This window comes from Elgaria multicarinata, chromosome 17 (assembly GCF_023053635.1).
Source record: "Elgaria multicarinata webbii isolate HBS135686 ecotype San Diego chromosome 17, rElgMul1.1.pri, whole genome shotgun sequence".
Taxonomy (NCBI): Eukaryota; Metazoa; Chordata; class Lepidosauria; order Squamata; family Anguidae; genus Elgaria; species Elgaria multicarinata.
Window position 1 is genome coordinate 12,642,060 of NC_086187.1, and position 20,860 is coordinate 12,662,919.

Sequence of the window (20,860 nt, forward strand, 5' to 3'; positions counted from 1 at the left end):
TGGTCATTTAACCTACCCATGAGCATAAAACGGCATGGGATGGTGCGGGGAAACGACCTTGTGCACCACTCTTGAGTGAGCTTTCCTTGGACGGGAAGAGCAGGATAAAAATCAAAGCAAATATAATTACTGAAAAACTGCTTTGAGCTACTTGCTTCCTGGCATCCGCTCTGGGAGGACAGAAGTATACCAAATGTTGCAATCTGGTTGCCGTTCAGCCAAGAGGCCGGTCCTCTTGAGGATGCTACAAGGACGTCCCTGTAGCTTGTGACGCAGAGATTACATATCGTTGCTGAAATTCCTCTTGGTTTTCGAAATCGCCGCGGCATCTGAAGTCCCGGCGCTAAACGCTCGAGGGCCGTCTGTTCCGAGGAGTTTCCGCAGCCTCAATATCTCCTGCTTGTACCTGCAACACAGGCATGGCGAAAGCAGCGTGAAGCCGGCGCTGCTGCACTCAACGCCTTGCGGGGGCCTGATAAAATCTGACATCAGGTGCCCGGCTGGCGAGGTGACAAGTAACTAGAGCACAGAAAAAAAAGAGCTGTAAGACCAGCAAATGGTAGGAAACTAACCGAGGAATAAACCTACTTGTGTCTTTCCTTAACGGGTAGGGGCTGTATAGATGCCATTGCCTCGCCAAGGTTACCTGGCTCCCAGGACCAGGAAGATTCTGGACCACGGAGTTTGCATCTGTCTAGTTTCCTCCTCTGACCGCTGCTCCCAGGGGCTGCAAATTGGGCTGCAGGATCCAGGCCCCTTCCTTCTTTCCTTCTCTGCCTCCCAAAGCCCTGAGCTGCTCTCGGGCAGAGGGAGCTCTCCGGCTGGTCTCCACTGCACCGCAGCACCATCCGTGGCCACAGAAAGCACAGCTGCTTTTCAGCCCAACTGGACCAGGTGACTTGAACCGAGAGGGGCCTGGCTAGCTTTATAGAAGTTGCGTCAGGCTGGCTTCCTCATTCCTGAGAAATCCGATGGCAACTGTCGAACAAGATGGCTTCCTTGTCTGCCTCCTCTGGTACCCTGACCCCCAGCCTCCCCTGGTTCCTATGGCCTGTGGGCCAAAGCCTGACTCGGAGGCACAGGGACTTGGTGCCTCATCTGACTTTCCAGACAAGAGGGGACGGCCATCAAGGGGGAGCCTTAAAGAACTCTAGTGAGCTGGTGCAGCGTCATGGCAAAAAGACGAAGGCCGCAACCTTACACATGCTGGCTGGGCCATGCTGGGAGTTGTAGGACTTTTCCCTGTCTAAATATGCGTAAAATTGCGTCCTAAGCTACAAATCAGGAAGTCCCTAGTTCTAATTTCACCTCTGCCATGATCTTACCAGGTGGCCTTAGGCAAGCCAACCTCTCTCAGCCTCTGTCCACCCGCTTCATCTGCAATATAGGGGGAAATAATTCTGACCTGCCTTACAGGGTTGTCTTCAGGATTACAACTAGACAACGCATGCCGAGCTCTTTGAATCCTTGAAAGTGCTACACAAAACGTTAATGTCATTACGATCGCTAGACATGAGGTTACTGGAGCAGAAAGACAGGTTTCAGTAGTCCAAAAGGACCTCTGGACTCACCTCACAAGATGCTTGTCCACGTACTCCTGCAGTTCAGTGACCTGCTCTTCTGCCACCATCGCCCGTGCTAGGAGCTGGCTTCTCTCCCTTTCCAGCTCCACCTGAGCTTGTGGGAAGACAACCCAAGAGGCAGGAATGATGGGAGATCTTTGACGGATGGGTAGATATTTATAGGCCTCTCATAGGGGCTCATAAGGTTAACAACCAAACAGTAGAATTGGACCATAAAAAGGTGCCCTCCTGGTAATGTTGGACTACAACTCCCATCAGCCCCAGGCAAAATGGCCAGTGGTCAGAGATGATAGGAAATGCTGCCCAACGATATCTAGATGGCCACAGTTTCCCTGGCCTAACTATAAAATAACCGGAGGAGAAGCACAGCAGCAGAACCACTCTGTGAAGGTTTGAGCCCTACAGATGGAATGTAATAAAGTCAGGCCTTGGAGTAGCTTCATTTCTCTGGTTAAGATACATTTTCCTGGTTAAGCTTCATTTCTCTGGTTAAGTTTCATTTCTTCAAGACTGAAGCAACGCTTTCTGTTTTGGGAAAAGAGGATATAAAAAGAAAGAGATCCAGCCAGGGCAGAGTCACAAAAGACCAGAGCATGAGGAAGGAGCAGAAAGAAGCTGCCTGAAGAAGTCTAGGTGCAGCTTAGGGTAAAAGAACTTGCATTTTTGCCTTTTATATCACTCAGCTCTATTGACTAAATACCTTTAATTGTAATTTGCTCATTTTAATATATTAGTAAACTGTTGTGTGTCTGATGTGCCAATCACCCCACATCTACAGCCTAAACCCTTCGTTACTGGGGAAAAGAAGGCACATGGGACTCTTAAGGAGGCAAAGGATCCTTAAAGAGTTGCTCAAGAAGTACAGGACATAGAAGGGAACCCCTGACACACTCCAACATATAAAGCAGTCATCTCCCAGATGTTGGATTGGCCGGGCCTGGTATAAATGTTAGGAGAACCAGCCTACTTCTGCTGGGTGAATAGAGCAGTAATAGAAAGCTTCAGCAACTGGGCAGTATAGAAATGTAATTAATTACTTAATACTTTCCTCCCAGTTTCAGTTCCAGCTACTGACTTCAGTGGTTCTGGACTGGAGAACATCCCCTCAGGTATGACCTTGATGTGAACAAGGTATTTTTCAGGGGGAAATGATATTTGAAAATGTGTGTATGCTTTCCATTGTTGACAAAATATGGCAATTATGTGAAGGAGAGAAAAGCGCAGGCATGAATTGGTACCTCACCGTTCCCGCACGCTTAACTTGAGTTAACTTTAAATTCGATGCCCAAAATCTGGCCTTTTGGGATGTAGGCCTATTTGCTAGGAGGCACGCTTGGAAAAGCGAATCCGCCCAAAAGCCGCTCGCATCGACGCCCTCAGCGTTGTGACGCTATCGGAACGTTTTACCTGGGTGGTGTGAGTGAATTCCCGTAGCTGCTTCCTGAGTTCGGCCCAGCCAGCCTCATCCGGCATACTAAGGGATTAAAAAAAAAAAAAAACAGTTTTTAAAAATGCAAAGGAAAAAGGGAGGAAAAAGCAGGTGTGAATTCAAAAGAGCCGCAGCGGCCTGCTGTCAGTTTGCACGCTCACTTCCCTCCGCCTCCTGCTCTTGCAGCAGGCGTGGCGGAGCCTCTCTCAGGCGGAGGGGCGAATTCAATTTCGGAGAAGCTATCAGGGCCCGCATTCCAGTGGTGGGCGGTGCCGAAGAAAAAGGGGGTGGACCCAAAGGAGCCAAAGGCAAAATACACGCCTATTGCAGTTTCATGTTCTTCCTCCTAATAACTGAGAAGAAGCATTTTAACCATTCATAATGGAGAAAAACTGCACACTGAAAAACTGCAGTCTGAAAAAATAAGGTGTAGCTGTCCTGGGAACCCCAGAAGGGCTGGATTTGGCCCTGAGGTCTGAGGTTCCCCAACCCACCTTGGTGGGAAGCGTGAACTGTTCCTGAGCTGCTGCGTTGTGGATCTATGTCCCTCCATCCCTGGGGCTACAGGGCCGGCATTGGGGGTTGGCATGATTGGGCATTGGCCTAGGCAAGGGGCCTGGTGGTGCTGCTGTTCCTTACTGCCCTTGCCTTTCCGGCTGACCTTGCTGAGCCCTACCACCCAGTGACAGGAGCAAGGAGAAGAACAGCAGCCTCCACTGGTCTTGCCCTCTCCTTGGAAGCCACACTGGTTGGGTCGAGACCAAGATGGCGCATGCAGGGCAGTGCTTAAGAGGTGGTGGTGGACCCATTCAAGGAAGATGCCCCCTGAAGACAACCTTTGCCCAAAGGTTGTAGCTCCGTTGTAGAACACATTCTTTGCATGGATCCTCAACATCTGGTAGGACTAGGGAAGACTCCCACCTATAGCCCTGGAGAGAACCATGGCCGTTTTGACTGAGGAAGATGGGGGTTGTACTCCAACACCTCTGGAGGACAACAGATTGCGGGACGCTGCATTTATTTATTTATTTATTTATTACATTTCTATACCGCCCAATAGCTGGAGCTCTCTGGGCTGTAGACTGTTCTGAGTTACATGGACCAATGGAACCAGCCCTTTGTCTTCCCCAAAGGTGGTCAAAGGACCGACTACAAAATGACATTAGCGATCCCAGTTACTGCACAAGCAAAGCATTCTGCATGACAGTAGGGCTTCGTCTGGTGAGAAACCCCGAAATGCCCCCCTCCCCAAAATGCCAATTCTTGCATTTTTGTTTTTATTTTTAATTCTCGTTTTGTGCTTATGGTTAAATCCACTTATTTCACCGCGGTGGCTTAAGGCGTGAGGATAGGTGATCTAATTGTGAGGAAACGGGCAGGCGAGCCGTGGGAAAGTTCTTGCTAGTCTGTCCTGGGACTGCATAAGCAAAATATAGGTCACATTTGATGTTCGGGGAAATTCTTTCTGCCGTATAGAAAGGACGGTATGAATGGTGGAATGCATTGTGCTCTGGTCTGCATACATAGAAGCTGCTTTGGGATAGCAAGGGCTCCCTCCAGAGGGGATGTGAGTTGCTGAAAATCCAGGAGAAAGGAAAAAGGTCTTTTCTGTATTTCAGCATGCAGGAAATTTTGCAGAATTTCTAAAACACAGTGGTGGATGGAGAGAGGGGAGTGTCCAGCCCCCCCCCCCGGGTTTCCAGTTGCTGATATCCCTACGATAACCAGTGCAACTCCCCCCCCCCCAAAAAAAGAGGACATGGGTGTCTCAGCATCATTTCTCATGCAGAAAAGAGATCTGAGCTGCACCTGCTGAAATTCTTTCTTCTACACAACTCTTAAATGCGTGGGGGTGAGCGGGTTCTCCTTTATACCTGGTCACCCCGTGAGAGAGAGGAAATTTTTCGGATAGCCTCGAACAATCACATCCAATAATATACGGTACTCACTGGGGAGGCGACGTCCCTGCGGCGACATTTTCACTTAGCTTTACCTGCAAGGCAAATTTGTTAAAGGAATCGTTAATAATAAATGGTGGATTTGATCAGAACGTCTGCTTGAAAGGCATTGTTAGAATTAGAAATACAGTGCATGTCGCCATAGTATGGGGGACTGTGACCAAGTGACGTCTGTGCCTGCCTGTTCAGATGCAAACTATTGATGGGTAGCAATTCTTACGGTTCCTTATCTTTAAACCAGGGACGGCTTTCAAATACAGGATGCTCCTCTCTATTCTCTGGCCAACCTAGGGCTCAGGCTGGGGCTGCAGCCCACTTGACCAGAACCTTTGTCCAACCCTGACTTGGAATACCCGGTGGCTCCTCTTTTTCAGGGGTTCAATGTATCCTCTTGGAAACTCCCGCCCCTGCCCGCATCCTCCACCAGAAAAAACCAACCAACCACCACCTAGGTCGTCCGGCCAGTTTCACCTTCATCTGTAGTTCGTGCAGCTGTCCCTCCAGGCTGACTTTGTCCTCCCGTAGCCGATTCAGCTCTTGAGTGGTGCTTGTCAACAGCTCTGCGTCCGTGATGGTGAAATGGTGTTCTGCTGGACCCGGATCCATGTCGTTACTGCCCAGCGACCGGATCTGTTCACGCTGCATCCTGTCAACCAACTGGAGGGGTTACTGATCAGCCCTTAGGCTTGGTGGAGAGGCGTTTCCACCGATCAGCCCTTAGGCTTAGCAGAGAGGTGGATCCGCCGATCAGCCCTTAGGCTTAGCGGAGAGATGGATCCACTGCTCAGCCCTTAGGCTTAGCGGAGAGATGGATCCGCCAATCAGCCCTTAGGCTTAGCGGAGAGGTGTTTCCACCGATCAGCCCTTAGGCTTGGCAGGGAGGTGGATCCGCCGATCAGCCCTTAGGCTTAGCGGAGAGGTGGATCCGCCGATCAGCCCTTAGGCTTAGCGGAGAGATGGATCCACTGCTCAGCCCTTAGGCTTAGCGGAGAGATGGATCCGCCGATCAGCCCTTAGGCTTAGCGGAGAGGTGGATCTGCCGATCAGCCCTTAGGCTTAGCAGAAAGTTGTTTCCACCGATCAGCCCTTAGGCTTGGCAGGGAGGTGGATTCACTAACAGCACATTTGCCGCAATTCCTGCAATGCTTAATAATTCAACTGCCAATGGGAAGCATTCATCTCAGACAACTTTCCCTAACTTGGTTCCTCCCAGAAGTTTTGGGAGAACATTTACCAACATCCCTGGCCATTGGCTGTGCTGGCTGGGGCTGATGGAAGTTGCAGTCCCAAAAAAATCCAGAAGGCGCCAAGATGGAGAAGGCTGATCTAGGCAGAACTGTGCTAGCCCCAAACATTTTGCTTCTCCTGGGACTAGCCAGGATCAACTAGGCAAATGAAGAAAATATAAACAAATTTGTTTTAATTGTAAAATGTATAGAGGCTGCCGATCTTAGCATTTCTCGATGGAGGATGAGGTTATTTTTTGTATCAAATCCACACGGCCCGGGGTCCATGCTTTGTCTGACCCTTTCAACAAGACCAATCCCAGAGGAGTGGTCACATTATTGCAGCAAAGGAGCAGCAGAGTTTTGGGCCGCCTTGAACATCTGTAATGAATTTATTAGGACATAGGGCAGGGGTGCAGAACCCCCCACGTGCGGGGCCAGTGTGGCCTGCTGGGCTCCCAATGCTCCAGAAGGCATCTCCGCTGTCCACGGCTCTCCTCCTGAGCCATCATACATCCCTTAAGACACGGCACCCCTGGGAAGACAACTCATCCCTTTGGTGACTGTTTCATGCATCTCGCAAAGTGGGCCCAGGTCCGCAAAAGCTTAGGGTGCCACGCATTTCTTCGCTCCTAAAATGCCAGAAGTTGCTTCGTGAACTACCCCCTTCTAGAGATTAATGCATGATGTAGCCTTTAGACCAGGGCTGGGCAACGTGAAAGCGAAAACGTCTGGAGAGGTACTACAACTCGCATCAGCCCCATCCAGCATGGCCTACGGTGAGGGATCATGAGAGTTGTAGGCCAAATCACCAGGAAGGGCCCAGGTTCCCCAGCAATTTCTGCTTGTGGATTTCCCCTCGGGGCCTCTGGTTGGCCTCTGTGGAGACACAATGCGGGTCTAGATAGGCGTTTGCTCTCATCCGGCACATCTCTCTTTATGTTGTTCACTTCCAAAAAGGCTTTACCCTCACAGCTCCGAACTCCTTAGGATTTAACTGCTGGTGCTACGTGGGTCGCGAACTTCCCAGACCGCCTCTGCCCCTACCTGTATGCAATCAACAGGCCCTCGTGCCTCTTGACCAAGTTCTGCATGCGTTTCTTGTAGCCCCGAGCGGCTCCGGCCAGCTGCTCCTCCCGAGACTTGTAGGAAGCCCGGATGTCCTTCAACATGCTGTCCACAAAGCGCTTCATACGAGCAGGCTCCGACGGCGCTTTGCTGGTCCCCGCTGGAGCAGCAGCTGTCTTGCTGTCGATGTATTCCTTGAAACACACACATGCAGGGGAGCTTCACACGTTAGAGGAGCTGTTCCCAGACTGTGCGGATGAGGACACGCGAGCCTGCCATGTCAGATGCATCAAGGAAAGGCTCTCATGACCCCTAAGGACCTACGTGCGGAAGAAGCTGCCCACTGCCTCTCTCCATGAGTCCCTGATCTGCACTGTCTCTCTCCATGAGTCCCTGATCTGCACTGTCTCTCTCAGATTGCCTTCCTTCCAACTTCCATTGAGGGCCAGGTTATTCTGCCATGCTCTGCACTGGATAGTATTGGAAAACAGAAAGCTGCTTTGCACCAGGTCCGGCTGTTCGTCCATTTAAACCAGGAGTGGAGAACTTCAGGCCAAAATTGGACCCATTTTGGCTCTCAATCCAGCCTTGTAAGGTTCCTTGATGGCCCACAGGCCTGAAGTTCTCCTGTCCCTGCCTCCGACACCCCCTTCTCCTGGTCTCGACCACTGCTGATTTGGTAGTTTCCCATCTTCTCTGCAGATTTTCCCTCCCCTTTTCCCTCCCCTCTTAAGGACTAGGTACTGGCTGTTGGTATTTTGGGCCCGCCCCTTTGACTTTAGCTCCGCCCACTCCTAGAAGGAGGCCCCTAAGATCTTCTTCAAAATGGAATGCGGCCCACAGGCTGAAAGAACTTCAACACCCCTGATCTAAACCCAGTACTGCCTACTCGGGCTGGCTGTGGCTCCCCAGAGAGAGATGTGTTAAAGTGGAGATTCCAGGGACTGGATCTGGGCTCTTCTGCAGAAAGAATGTGGACAAGACTCTTCTTGGCTGGAGATCCTCTGCCAGGCAGAACAAACAATACCGGGTTAAATGGACCAAGGTGCCTGAGCTGGCATAAAGCAGCTTCCGATGTACCTACAGGTCAGGTACCTGTAGAACCCCTCTTTCCCAGGTACCAAACCTCCTTAAATTTGTTTATGATCATCACCAAAGGCTTGGATTTGAAGACATCAGCCATATCCAACTAAGAGTGCAGTCCTATGCGGGTTTAGAATGAAAAAAAGTCCTACAATAGGAATGCCGGGAATACTGCAGAACTTCACTTTTCATGCCAAATAGGCAGATAAATCCAAATCCTTCCGATTTGTAAATATTGAGTCTACCTTGGCAACGGTTTAGGTTATTATTCTTGCAGAACTTGGCTTTTGATTTTGGGAGGGTGGGAGGGGAAAAGACCTGGACTCGCACTCGTCGTCTGCTGCCCGCTCCAGAAGGAAATGCTTACCGCCAAGTCCGTGATGTACTGAATGAGCCTTGACCGGTACTCCTCATTTAGCTCCTTCAGCTGCAGCTGCAGCCGCGAATTCTCTGCCTCTACCTCTTGGAGCTGGCTCTGAGATGAGAGCAGGACCTATGGTCCAAGCAGACAAATGGTTGTCCTAATAATTACCAGGCTCTGTATAATGACACATCTTACATTCAAAATAAGAGTGTAGGCACTGGTGTAGTGGAGCGAGGGCTCACAGCGATGCAGGCCCGGCACTTTTCTATTAGCAGGAACTCTGATGTCATCAGCCACCCCCCTTCAGGCTTCCCTGTTCTCTCTGAGCTTAGCTGCCATCTTCACAGGAGCTGGAAAGAAAAGAATTTTCCCAGCAATATATTGTTCCTTGTAACGCAAAATGTTTTTTTCCCGGATGGTTTGGTCTCGAACGGGCAGTTCAGACCCATTAGCTTTAGCAAAGACCTGCTTGATGGAGCTGGGAGTTGCTAGAATTGCTTCACTGGGATGGATGAACACAGCTGCCTGAATGTTGGGACTCTCCGTAGCGGCGTAGACTGTCACGCTGCATGCCTGCACTTCAAAATTTACTGCTACACCATTGAGTGTAAGAAAGGGGTGCAGCATCAGATTAAGGGGGAGGGCTGGATTGCTCCCTAGCTGGTCTCCATGGGTCAGATGGTGTCAGTGGCAGGGCACGCCCTGATCGCATCCCCCCACTCTCTATGCTAAGAGAGTCACGGAGTAAGACACGTGGCCAGCACCTCCCACCGTCACCGAATCCTCCGTGGATGGCCTGCATCCCTGTAATTATCTCTGATCAAGGCCGGCCTAAGGGGTGGGTGAGCTGGAGGAGGGTGCCTACCCGTGGCATGTGACCCCTAAAAGATTTCCCCAAAGGAAATGTGCCCCTCAGGCCAAAACTAAAGTTTCCCCAGCCCCGATTAGAAGGTTGCTAAAAATCAACTTGTTCAGCCATCCTTCCTTCCATTTGTCTAAATTCTGTCTTTATTTCTTTCATCAATCAAGATGCTAGTCCTCATCATGCTATCATAGGTACTGATTGTATCTACTGCTGCTTTAATTTTTGTAGACTTGTATGGTTCTTTTTTTAATTATTTGTTTTTATCCAATAACTGTTTTCAGGGTCTTAAGCCAAAATGTGTCTTCTAACCCTCCCTCCCCCCACATATATCGATCTGTCCTGTTAACTTTATAGTCCAGCTCTGACTCTCCACTGCCAGGTGTGCACCCTGCCATCTTCCCTCTGCCACCCCCCCTTTTTTTGCAACCTAAGCACTGCTGAGGTCTTCTTACCGCCGACTGCTCCGCTAGCTTGTGCTGCGTGTTCCGAATGGCTTTTTTGGCCTCCTGCAGTTCCTTGCCCATGGTCACCCTGTGCACACAAAGAACATGGTGTCCACCATTACCCCTGGAACTCTTGTCCTGGCATGATCTAGGTGACGGCGAGGGGGTGCTTCAGCTTGCAGAGTGCCGCGATGAATGTCCAACCCTATCAAGTGAGTTGGGAATATCGCAACCTCGCCTGCGAGTGGCAGGAAGGGGGCAGTGTTGCAGTTAGCTAGTTAATGCATGGGAATTTGGAGCATAGCTAGCGTTCAGGTCTCTATAGCCTACAGTGTGGTTTCCTGCTCCTCCCCTTCCTTTCCCCCTCCCCCCTCTCTCTCTCTCTCTGACCTTCCTCCATTGCTGGGAGCACATGGCTTGCTTTCTCCCTCTTGCCTGTGTAAAGGAACACAAAAGGGAATGAAGGCTTTCTGGGAATCCCTGCTTTCATTTTTTTTTTCAATCCACAAATTTCTAGCCCTCGTGGCCGAGAAGGAAAAAATAGAAATGTAGTGGCAATAGCTAAAGCAGGGAATTTTTTAGGGTGACCATATGAAAAGGAGGACAGGCCTCCTGTATCTTTAACAGTTGCATAGAAAAGGGAATTTCAGCAGGTGTCCTTTGTATATATGGAGAACCATTCCCTCTTCATCACAACAGTTAAAGCTGCAGGAGCTATACTAGAGTGACCAGATTTAAAAGAGGGCAGGGCACCTGCACCTTTAACTGTTGTGATGAAGAGGGAATTTCACCAGGTTCTCCATATATACAAATGACACCTGCTGAAATTCCCTTTTCAATACAACTGTATAGATACAGGAGCCCTGTCCTCCTTTCCATAGGGTCACCTTAAGGAAAATATCAACAAGGTTTCTGTCCCCCTTTTCTCCCCAGCATGCATGTAGAAAGGCCCACAGGCATATTTTCTGTACAACAGAGTGCAGCTGGTGTAGCTTTCATTCCCTTTTCTTGGGGAACCCTGGGACTTGTAGTTCTGTGAAAGCGAATTCGTAGCACCTTCACAATTCTACAATTCCCAGGATCCTTTAGGGGAAGCCATGATAATTAGAGTGTTAGAATACCAATAAAAGTTTGCAGCACAGATACACTCTAGCACAGCCTCCCTCAACCTGGTGCCCTCCAGGTGTGTTGGTCTGCAACTCCCAGAATTCCCTTTGGCCATGCTGGCTAGGAATTCTGGGAGTTGCAGTCCAACACATTTGGAGGGTACCTGGTTGGAGAATGCTGAGCCCTTGCCGTTTAGCCAGATATGGTCTTACTCACATTCTCTCCTCTAATTTCTGTTGCTGGGAGTTGTACATTTCTTTCATCTTTTCCATCTCCATGGCGATGTGATCTTGGTTTCCAAATAGCTGGTCGGGAAGGAAGAGAAAAAAGGTTGGCAGGTTGTAAGATCCTAGGAAATTGCCTTCTATGGAGTCAGACAATGGTCCATCTCCCAGGTAAACAACCTGGTGCCTTCCAGATGTTTGGACTACACCCAGCATGCCCAGTGGTCGAAGATGATGGGAGTTGTGGTCCAAAACATCTAGAGGGTCCAGCTTGCCTACCCCTGGTCTACACTGATTGGCACCAACTCTTTAGGGTTTTAAACAGGAGGCTCTTCCCAACCCTACCAGGAGATGTCAAGGCCTGGACCTCAGACCTTTGCTTTAAGAGCTAAGCACTCAAAGCCTGGGTCTAGATGGATGGAATCTGTCAGTTTCAGTTTCTCCCATGTTCAACTGCTTTTAATCTCAATTTCTTTGGGTCCCAAATATGGCGAACAGTGCCGGCTCCAGGTTTTGGAAGGCCCATGGGCCCAATCCCTTCCCTCAGTGAGTCTGCCTTCTCCCCACCATGGTCGCCAGCTATCAGGGATATTTTCAGCACTGCTGTGTGTCCTTGTCGTTATTAGCTAAGATTTAATTAGAAGTAGTCTGGAGGGCTTTTCAGCCTATTTGGCCTCTGGAATGTTAGAATCTGTGTAAGCTTGTCTCTGTCGGTGTTCTCAGAGTGGAGCCAGGGGAAGTTACCTTATTCCCCATCCATCTACTGGCTTCAGCCTTGGAAAGAAGCAGCTCTCTGTGGGAACCTGTCAGAGAAAGGGTGTGTGTGTGGAGGGGGTGTTGTAGAAGGATCGTCCAGACTGAAGCGTCATCCTGGTGGGCTGAGCAGTGCCGCCATGTTTGGACAGGAGCATTGCTGAAAGGCCAAAGGCCCCTGTCTGTCAAGTGGTCTGGAAGAGGCCTACGCCTGCCTTTTTAAGCTGATGCAAAGGCAAGGAGCCTTTGCTAGGAACATCTTTCTTGGGGGAGCTACACACTTGCCCACTCACGGTTCTCTCCAGTTTCCGCCGTTCATGTTCCGAAGCGACCACATCTTCTGGCTAGGGCAATAAGACACAGAAGGCCGCGTGAGACAGACTGATTCCCTGGCCATCCTGAACCACTAAGGAAGGGGTGGGGGAATCTATGGTCCTCTAGATGTTCTTGACCTGCAACTCCCATCAGCACTAGCCAGCATGGCCAGCGGTGGTGGAACAATAAGAGATGCAGTCCGCCACCTGGACGGCCACACGTTCCCCATCCCTGTGTTAAGGAATCGTCGTTGTTTTTAGCTATAATTAATTTTATTTTACATTTTCAACAAAACAAAAAAAGGTGGAAATGTAGCTATATAGATTGTAAAGCCGATGTCGCCATGGGTGCTCGCAGTCCTGCTCCTTTTTCAGCCCTGGGTCTTGTCACCACAGAGCAATAATTCAAATATGGCTCATGCGTAGCGAATCCCCCCCTCCAAAATTTGCATGCCGCTGGGCCCCACCCCTCCCTTGCCCCTTGTGTGTCCTCATTAGTGGCCTCCGTCTCCTTCTCCCCCTTAACTGCATGGCTGCTGCAAGGGCCTGCCTTCACACCACACGGATTGGCCAAGAGGGCTGTCCGTCATCCCAGTGGCAGAGGGGCTGCCCTGCCTGGTTAGTGCGGAGGAAATTAATTATTAAAGCTCGAGCTTAGAATTCTTTCGAACTTTCAAAATTTTCTGCATGTCTACACTGCTCGTGCTTCAGTGTAAAACAAAAATGAGCAAAACTGGTCTGGTAGATCCCGAGTAACAAGCCTTACACTACCATGTTCTTATATAAGATAGATCCATTTCGATGCAATAATGGTTTTCTGAGCATTATACATAAACCTCAACAAAAGTAGCCCAAATAGCCTTCTATTAATTCATTTGCATTCCTTGCATTAAGGACTCCTAATATTCTTTGGTCAGATTCCAGGCTGTGATCAAGCTTTGCTTGAAGGCGAACCCATAGCGATGGTCCCTTTAGCAATAATCACGCGGCGCCATCTCACAACAAAACGTTTGTAACGCAGAGAGGCCCAAAGATGCACACCTTGAGTTTGCGGGCAGAAAGACGGCGGACCAAAGCACGCACCCTCTCCAGCTCAGCCGAAGGCTCCTCAGCTCGAGCTCGGACCTTGGGGCTGTCGCTTTTTGTGTAGGTCAGAGAACTCATGGCATTGGCCAGGTTGAGCAACTCTAAACTCAGCTCTTCGTTCTTAGCAACCTGCAAACAGAAGCAAGCGAAAGAGCAGGTTTATCGGGAACGAGGTGGAACTTTTCTCCCTACCCACATTTCTGACTGAATGCTGGAGTTCTGGATCCCAAAGCATGCCTATCACCAGTGGAGGCTGGTGGCTCCGATACCAGTGGGGCAGTGAATCTGCTCTAGGTTTTGATCATAGAATAGTAGAGTTTGAAGGGGCCTATGAGGCCATCAAGTCCAACCCCCTGCTCCATGCAGGAACCCACCTTAAAGCATCCCTGACCGATGGCTGTCCAGCTGCCTCTTGAATGCCTCTAGTGTGGGAGAGCCCACGACCTCCCTAGGTAACTGGTTCCATTGTCGTACTGCTCTAACAGACAGGAAGTTTTTCCTGACGTCCATCCGGAATCTGGCTTCCTGTAACTTGAGCCCGTGATTCCTTGTCCTGCACTCTGAGAGGATCGAGAAGAGATCTTGGCGCTCCTCTGTGTGGCAACCTTTCAAGGACTTGAAGAAGGTTCTCATGTCTCCCCTCAATCTTCTCTCCTCCAGGCTAAACATTCTCAGACCCAGTCAGAACTCCAAAGCTGCTATCCAAGGAGCAGAGCTTTAGAGTTGCTCATAAATCCGGTGGTCTGAAATAAGAGCAGGGGGTTGCTCTATGATAGGATGCTTTTCTGAGTAGCATCCACTGGTGCAGCAAGATAATTTCAGATTCTGGACTTCGCGGGTTTAGGGGCCCGTCTCAGTGGAAGCTGCTCTGCACCTTGGATTGATCCTGTAGAGTTCTGACTGGTTCTGTCCGAAACCTGGAGCAGATTCACTGCCCCACTGACACTGTAGCCACCAGCCTCCACTGAGTATCACCAACCAATATCAGATTGGTCTTACATGTACAAATACAGCTTTACATCCAAATACTAACCATAGAACTATATAGCAATCTTATTTCCTTCTCACTCAGGCAGAAACCGACACATCTACATGACTAGGCTATAACCCGTCTCCTATCTTCCCTACATATAGCCATCTTAATTCCTTTTGCAAGAATTACCTCTACTCCTAATAAAGCACCAGAAAGACATATATATATATATATATATATATATATATATATATATATATATATGAATGATCATAAATATAAATATAATCATAGAAATCCATTCATGCACTGACATAAAAAAAAAAAGTCATAAACAGGCCCATTAGTAGGCATGCAGATTCAGAAAGAGTCATAAATATTCCACAAAGCAGTAGACAAATCATGTCCGAATAGTCATAAAGACGTCTTTGGTTGTGCCAAATTTTGCTTGTTCTCAAACTAAATGTACCCCTTTTGAACCCGTGTTGTGGTTTATCACCAACTTTCGGTAGCAAACCACGAATTCTTTGCCTGCACTGTGGCACCAGCAGAAAGAGTGGTTCTTGGACAGAGCAGGGGTGGAATGCCCAAATTTGCCCATTCCTGTCTAACTTAATGCTAGAGGCTTTTGTGTTCTCACCTGAGATTGACCCTGGAACGTTTTACATACACAGCATGTGCTCTAATACACAGGCCCGGTGCTGCCATAGAGGCAACTCAGGCGGCTGCCTAGAGCGCCAAGCAGACAAGGGCGCCGAACAGCGTACCCAGAAGCTGCTCTCCTAGAGTGGCTTCTGGGAGCGCTGTTCCAAAGCCGCCGCCCCGGCTGCCGCCCAACCCCAGCGTCCTGGCTCCTTCGAAGCCAGGACGCTGGGGTTGAAGGCAGAGGCTTCAGTACGGTGCGCCAGGAAGCCACTTCCAGGCGCGCCGCTTCAAAGCCTCTGCCCCGCCCCCCAACCCCAGCGTCCTGGCTTCAAAGCCGGGAGCGGGAGGGAGCGGGCGGTGAGTGGGCGAACAAGGGGGGAGCCGTAGCGGTGAGTGAGCGAGCGGTGCAGCGGGCGAGCAATGGGGGGAGCCGGAGCGTGTGAGCGAGGGGGGAGCCGGAGCGGCGAGCGGGCGGGGGCGGCGAGCGGACAGGTGAGCGGGCGAGCGGGCGGGGGAGCAGTGAGTGAGCGAGCGGGTGGGTGGGCAGGCGAGTGAGGGGGTGGTGAGTGAGCAAGCGGGGAGGTGGCTTCAGAACGCGCCTGCCTAGGGCGCAATATAGTCTGGCGCCGGCCCTGCTAATACACCCCTCCCCTTAAATTAGGAGCCCACTATTCTAAGGTTGCCATCTTTGATTTCAAAATTCTGGTATTTGAGAAGGCCGGGGGGTGGGGGGAGAGCGTGGTAGACTCATAACGGAGAGTAGAGCTAGTAAACAGGCATGACCCACTGGGGCTGAGCTCAATCACAGGGTGCCTGGCTGCACATGCGTGGGCTCAAAGGTTCGAGCATGCACATTGATGTGCATTAAAACGAACATTTTACCCCCAAATTCCTGCTTTGCTCATAAAATTCAAGGTACCGACTAGTAACCCCAAATCCTGGCTAGATTCTGGCTTTTTTGTGTGTGTGTGGTGCTAGTTGGCTTCTTGAACGAATGTCAGAGGCTTCATACATCCGTAGCCCATACTTCCTGTTCGTGTTCCTTGCCCAACGCAAGATAATTGCTCTTCAATACGAGGTATTCATCCGCCAACTCCTTGCGGTTGGCCTCGAAGGTATGGAGGCGCTCCCGTAAGGCATCTCTCTCTCCTGCGGTCTTTTCGTCACGAAGCTCAAGCTCCAAAATACGGTTTTCCAGGGCAAGGTTCTGCGAAAGCACAAAATCATGGGAGGAAGTGCATGAAAGGAGAAAAATACTGCTTTGAGCACGAGGAGTAGCAAGGGTGGGAAGAGTTGGACAATATTTTAATGTAATGACTTGCTGTTTAAATTTGATTTATTTATACTACTTGTATAAATAATTTCCTAAAAATCTCTAAGCGGGTCACATTAAATCGGTAACAAAACCAATGTAATAACAGTATAAAAAGAAATCAAAATAATTAGTGATTAAAAACATTACAACAGAGACAATAATAAAATGGAGTGGTGTCCGTGAGGAGTCAGGGAATGCTTGTACAAACCAACGTTTATTTATTTCATTTTATTTATTGCATTTATATCCCGCCTTTTTTCCTCCAAGGAGCCCAAGGCGGCATATATAATCCTCTCCATGTTATCCTCACAACAACAACCCTGTGAGGTAGGTTGGGCTGAGTGTCTGTGACTGGCCCAAAGTCACCCAGTGGGTTTCCATGGCTGACTGGGGACTAGAACCCGGATCTCCCAATTCCCAGTCCAACACCTTAGCCACTACACCACACTGGCTCAATATGTCTTCAAGAGGCGTTTAAAGCTGGGCACAGTTTCTGCCTCTCGAACATCTCGTGGGACGGTAGGTGCAGGGCCAGCCTAGGACATTTTGCTGCCTGAGGCAGAGAACAAGATGGCACCCTTGCCCATTCCATGGACAAAAGCCAAGTGGACTGTTTCTTCAACACTGGCGATGAGGTAGCATCTTCCCCCACACCTGAAGGCAGTAGGCTAGCTTAGGGGGCGTTGAGCAGGCTGCTTGGCACACAGCTCTCTCCTCCAAGACTTTGCTGCTGCCTCGCAGCATCTGCTGCCTGAAGCGACTGCCTCGCGCTGCTTAATGGTAGGGCCGGCCCTAGGTGGGTGCCATTACCAAGGAGGCCTGCTTATGTGCCATTGGAATGACCAACAGAGCTTAGCTTTTGTGTGATTTTTATATTTGGAAATAAATAGCATAATAACAACAATGGATTGGCAGTTCTTTAAAATATATGTGGACAAGTCCTACTAATATTAAAATCTGACCTTCCTTCTTTCCTTGCTGTCGTGTTTCTCAGAAAACTCCTGCTTTCAATGGGAGGCAAATGAGGTTTGCTAAGTAATCTACAAAGCTTTTATTAAGCAACAAACGTCTCTTTTACCTGAAGAGAGCCTAACCTCTTGGAAAGTCCCCCTAGGCAAAACTATGCAAACTAAGCAAGACAATTGTCCGCTCAAGAAGAATAGGAAGCTACTTCTCAAATGCCCCTAACTTCAGAAAGCCTGGTGCGGAGGCAGGTTCTGGCGTAATTGAACTGACTTTCTCACGCCTTCCTTCCGCCCTGTGCGTTTGAGCTTCCAGCGGACCCTAGCATCAGCTAGCTTGTCAGGACGCTCACCTCCGGAAGAAAGCTCACTTCTCACTGTGTAGGATTTGGCCTTGAGGAGATAAGCTCTGGAGAGGGCTGACTCCCTGCTGGGGAATCGCCCGTGAGAGCTTCCTCCCCCACTGGTACAGGCTGGCTGGTGTCTGGTGCTGCGTCTTCTAGTTCTGAATCTGATTGATTACCTGAGACATCTTCTCCCAAAACAGGGGCAGTAGGGTTAGACATGACACTTCCTCCTCCTCAAGTTCATACTTCTGCCACACATTCTAGTTTTGCCCAGGTTTTTTTTCTAGATGAATACCTGCCTTCTGCCTGCCTGTCTTTCGATCCTTTGACCAAATACCACTTTGCCTTCAGTCTGGATCCAACGCAGCCCCCTGGATCTGGCCCTACCAAGGCTCCTCCTTGATTCCATAAAGCAGATGGAAATTGCAACTTCTAGGGGATCTGGAGGCCAATTCTCCACCCCTGGAACCCTCCGTGGGTTGCACCACTCCCTGCCACTGCCAAATTTGCCTCCGGGGAGCGCCCTTTTGCTTTAGAACAAGATGTGCGTTGCCAGTTGGGCTTGCATTAAAGAGAAATCCCTGCTTTTTTGCCTGGGCTGCCACACTATCAAATTTGGTCAGCAATTTTGCAGCAGCAAGGGTGCAAAGGTGGAGGCCGTAAGTCCCAGCCAGCAAGAACAATGGTCAGGGATTATAGGAGTTGTAGTTCACAATATCTGGAGGCGGTCATGTCACCTACCCTGGTATAAAGGGACTAGAAACATGGTATCCACCCCAAAACAGACTCACCAGACTCTTCAGTTCGAAGTTTTCCGCTTCGTGCTGCTCTCTCATTTTGTTGGTTTCAATCTGGAAATCAACGAAGTCCTTGGAAATCTGAGAGGGTGAGAATTTTATTTATTTTATTTTATTTTATTTATTACATTTTTATACCGCCCAATAGCCGAAGCTCTCTGGGCGGTTCACAAAAATTAAAACCACAAAAAACATCCAACAGGTTAAAAACACAATTACGAAATACAGTATAAAAAGCGCAACCAGGATAAAACCACACAGCAAAGTTGATTATAAGATTAAAATACAGAGTTAAAACAGTAAAATTTAAATTTAAGTTAAAATTAAGTGTTAAAATACTGAGTGAGTAAAAAATTTAAAGAAAATTAAGTTTCCCTTCTACTTCTGGATGCAAAAAATCATCGGACGCTATTCTTGCCCCACGAAACCAGGATGCGAGGCCCGATTCTAATGCAATAATTTGCGGTATTGTGCTTCCCCAGAAAACAGCTATATGTGCTTTTTGTGAGTTGTTTGTTTCCAGAGAAAGCTTGGCCTGCCTCGGAGGGCTGTCGTAAGGATCACTGAGATATCGCAATCGCGTGTGAAGTGCTTTGAACACGTGATCAAAACAAGCGGACAATTATTATCTGCCCTGTGTGTCTGTGCAGAGGGCTTGCCCACGCCTTACCTTGAGTTTCTCCTCTTCGCTGTGGATCAGCCTGGATGACAAATCAGACTTTGAGCCGGCCATCTGCCCCATTTTCTCCTGGAGCTCTCCAAGTTTGCCATAGATCCTTTCATTTCGGTCTAGCAGCTGAACCTGCCCCGAGCGAAAACAACTTACACCACTGAAAGTTAGGGTGACCCCTTACGCATTGCCCCCAAAGAGGACATAAGAAGACATAGCCTGCGTTCGCACAAAACGCTAACCCACACTCAGTGGTTAAGTGTGGCTTGTTGTTGAACCATGGCTTGTTTGTTGAACCGTGGGTTAGCGTGTCCCCTGAACTCAGGACATTTTCCACTAAGTGGTTTGTTAGCCTTGCCGTACTCCTTAGTTTTCCTCAAACATGCCACCTTGAGAACCCATGGTTTGTTGTTGGGTTGTTCAGGGTGGTTAACAAGTCACATTGCATGTTTAATAAGCCACCTTCTGGGAAGTGTTCTGGGTTCAGACAATGAGCTAATCCACAGTTCAACCCACAACCCGCACACAACCACTGAGTGTGGATCAGCGTGTTGTGTGAACAGCCCCACTGAGTGGCATAAAACATGTATGGGCTAATTTATAGGTATAGTTGTAGATTTAGAAACCACTGCTCTAATTTAAAGGGCACAATTTAAGATTTGGAGACATCCTCCATTCAAAGGGATGTTAAAGGACAGCCCTCTGTTTGAAGGCATCATCTGTTTGAGGTATGTCCCCTCCAAGTCCGGTTCGAGCATAAAGAACCCTAAAAGAACCGGGAAAGTCCAAGAGCCTTGAAGTTTCCCATCCACAGTTAACACCTGAGCAGTAGACTGTGCAGGTAGGCACCCAGGTCACCTGGTCACAGTCATTCCCAGTATGGTGAGATATACTGTATTTCCATTTCGATTCTAGTTATTATTTCCAGTGGAGGCTGGTGGCTCCGATGTCAGTGGGGCTGTGAATCCGCTCCGGGTTTCGTTTAGAACTCTAAAGAAGCTATTCAAGGTGTGAAGCCGCTACTGGGGTGCCAGCCCTCACCTATCGCTTTCCTTTTTCCTAGGCAGCAAAGTGGCTTGGACCAGCCCTGCATGGACAGCAAGAGAAGGCACATTTAATCATTTGACACTTACGTTTTCATTGGTGAGGCGCTGAACCTGCTCTCGAAAGGTACTAACGCTGCTGTTTTCAGGGCCACTTCCAAAGTCCATGTGGTCCAGGGGCTGGGGATGATGGGCTAGGAAGATCAGCTGCAGGGAAGAAGGGCAGAAAGAAGCCAAAGAGAACTGTATCAGGAACACGACGTATGTGCCAGTAGCTCTTGCTTCCGCAGGCAGGGTTGCTATCAACTCAGGTTGCTAGCAGGTGTGGCTTTCATCTTTTTAAAAAGGTGGAACGGGAAAGAGACTCACCGGCTCTCTCAGGAAGTACTGTGGGGAACACAAGCCGAGCTCTTTTCTAGCAATATGGAAAGCTAAAGCGAGATCCAGATTTGACTCCTTGTGAGGGTTGCTGGAAGGAATGCTGTCAAAATCAGGAATACAAAGAGTGATTTGCAAAATCTCACCAAAATGGAAAGGGGAGCCTTAGCTAGACCTAAGGTTTATCCCAGGATCGTCCCGGGGTCATCTCTGTTCATGTAAATGAC

At 49.2% G+C, this 20,860-nt stretch overlaps 1 protein-coding gene across 1 annotated transcript; it reads right to left on the reverse strand.

Annotated features, from left to right (window-relative positions):
- Nucleotides 1-260: 260 nt before the first annotated feature.
- CCDC78 (coiled-coil domain containing 78) lies at nucleotides 261-20,423 on the reverse strand. Its single transcript, XM_063143265.1, has 15 exons — nucleotides 20,346-20,423; nucleotides 19,213-19,344; nucleotides 18,537-18,623; nucleotides 16,149-16,328; nucleotides 13,459-13,632; nucleotides 12,397-12,447; nucleotides 11,343-11,431; nucleotides 10,029-10,107; nucleotides 8,715-8,840; nucleotides 7,244-7,458; nucleotides 5,442-5,616; nucleotides 4,962-5,005; nucleotides 2,991-3,057; nucleotides 1,572-1,672; nucleotides 261-406 (listed from the first exon to the last, which is right to left on the reverse strand). Exons 1-15 carry the CDS (start codon nucleotides 20,421-20,423, stop codon nucleotides 280-282), a joined length of 1,725 nt encoding a protein of 574 aa, XP_062999335.1. The 3' UTR covers nucleotides 261-279.
- Between the last annotated feature and the right edge of the window lie 437 nt (nucleotides 20,424-20,860).

What these genes read in the sequence shown, in the direction of transcription:
- CCDC78 (XM_063143265.1), bottom strand. Translation starts at nt 20,423, where the DNA reads ATGGACTTTGGAAGTGGCCCTGAAAACAGCAGCGTTAGTACCTTTCGA. An exon ending in AGCGCCTCACCAATGAAAAC is followed by an intron (nt 19,345 to 20,345) that starts GTAAGTGTCAAA and finishes CGCTCGGGGCAG; the next exon opens with GTTCAGCTGCTAGACCGAAA. An exon ending in AGCTAGCGGAGCAGTCGGCG is followed by an intron (nt 8,841 to 10,028) that starts GTAAGAAGACCT and finishes CTTGGACCATAG; the next exon opens with GTCCTGCTCTCATCTCAGAG.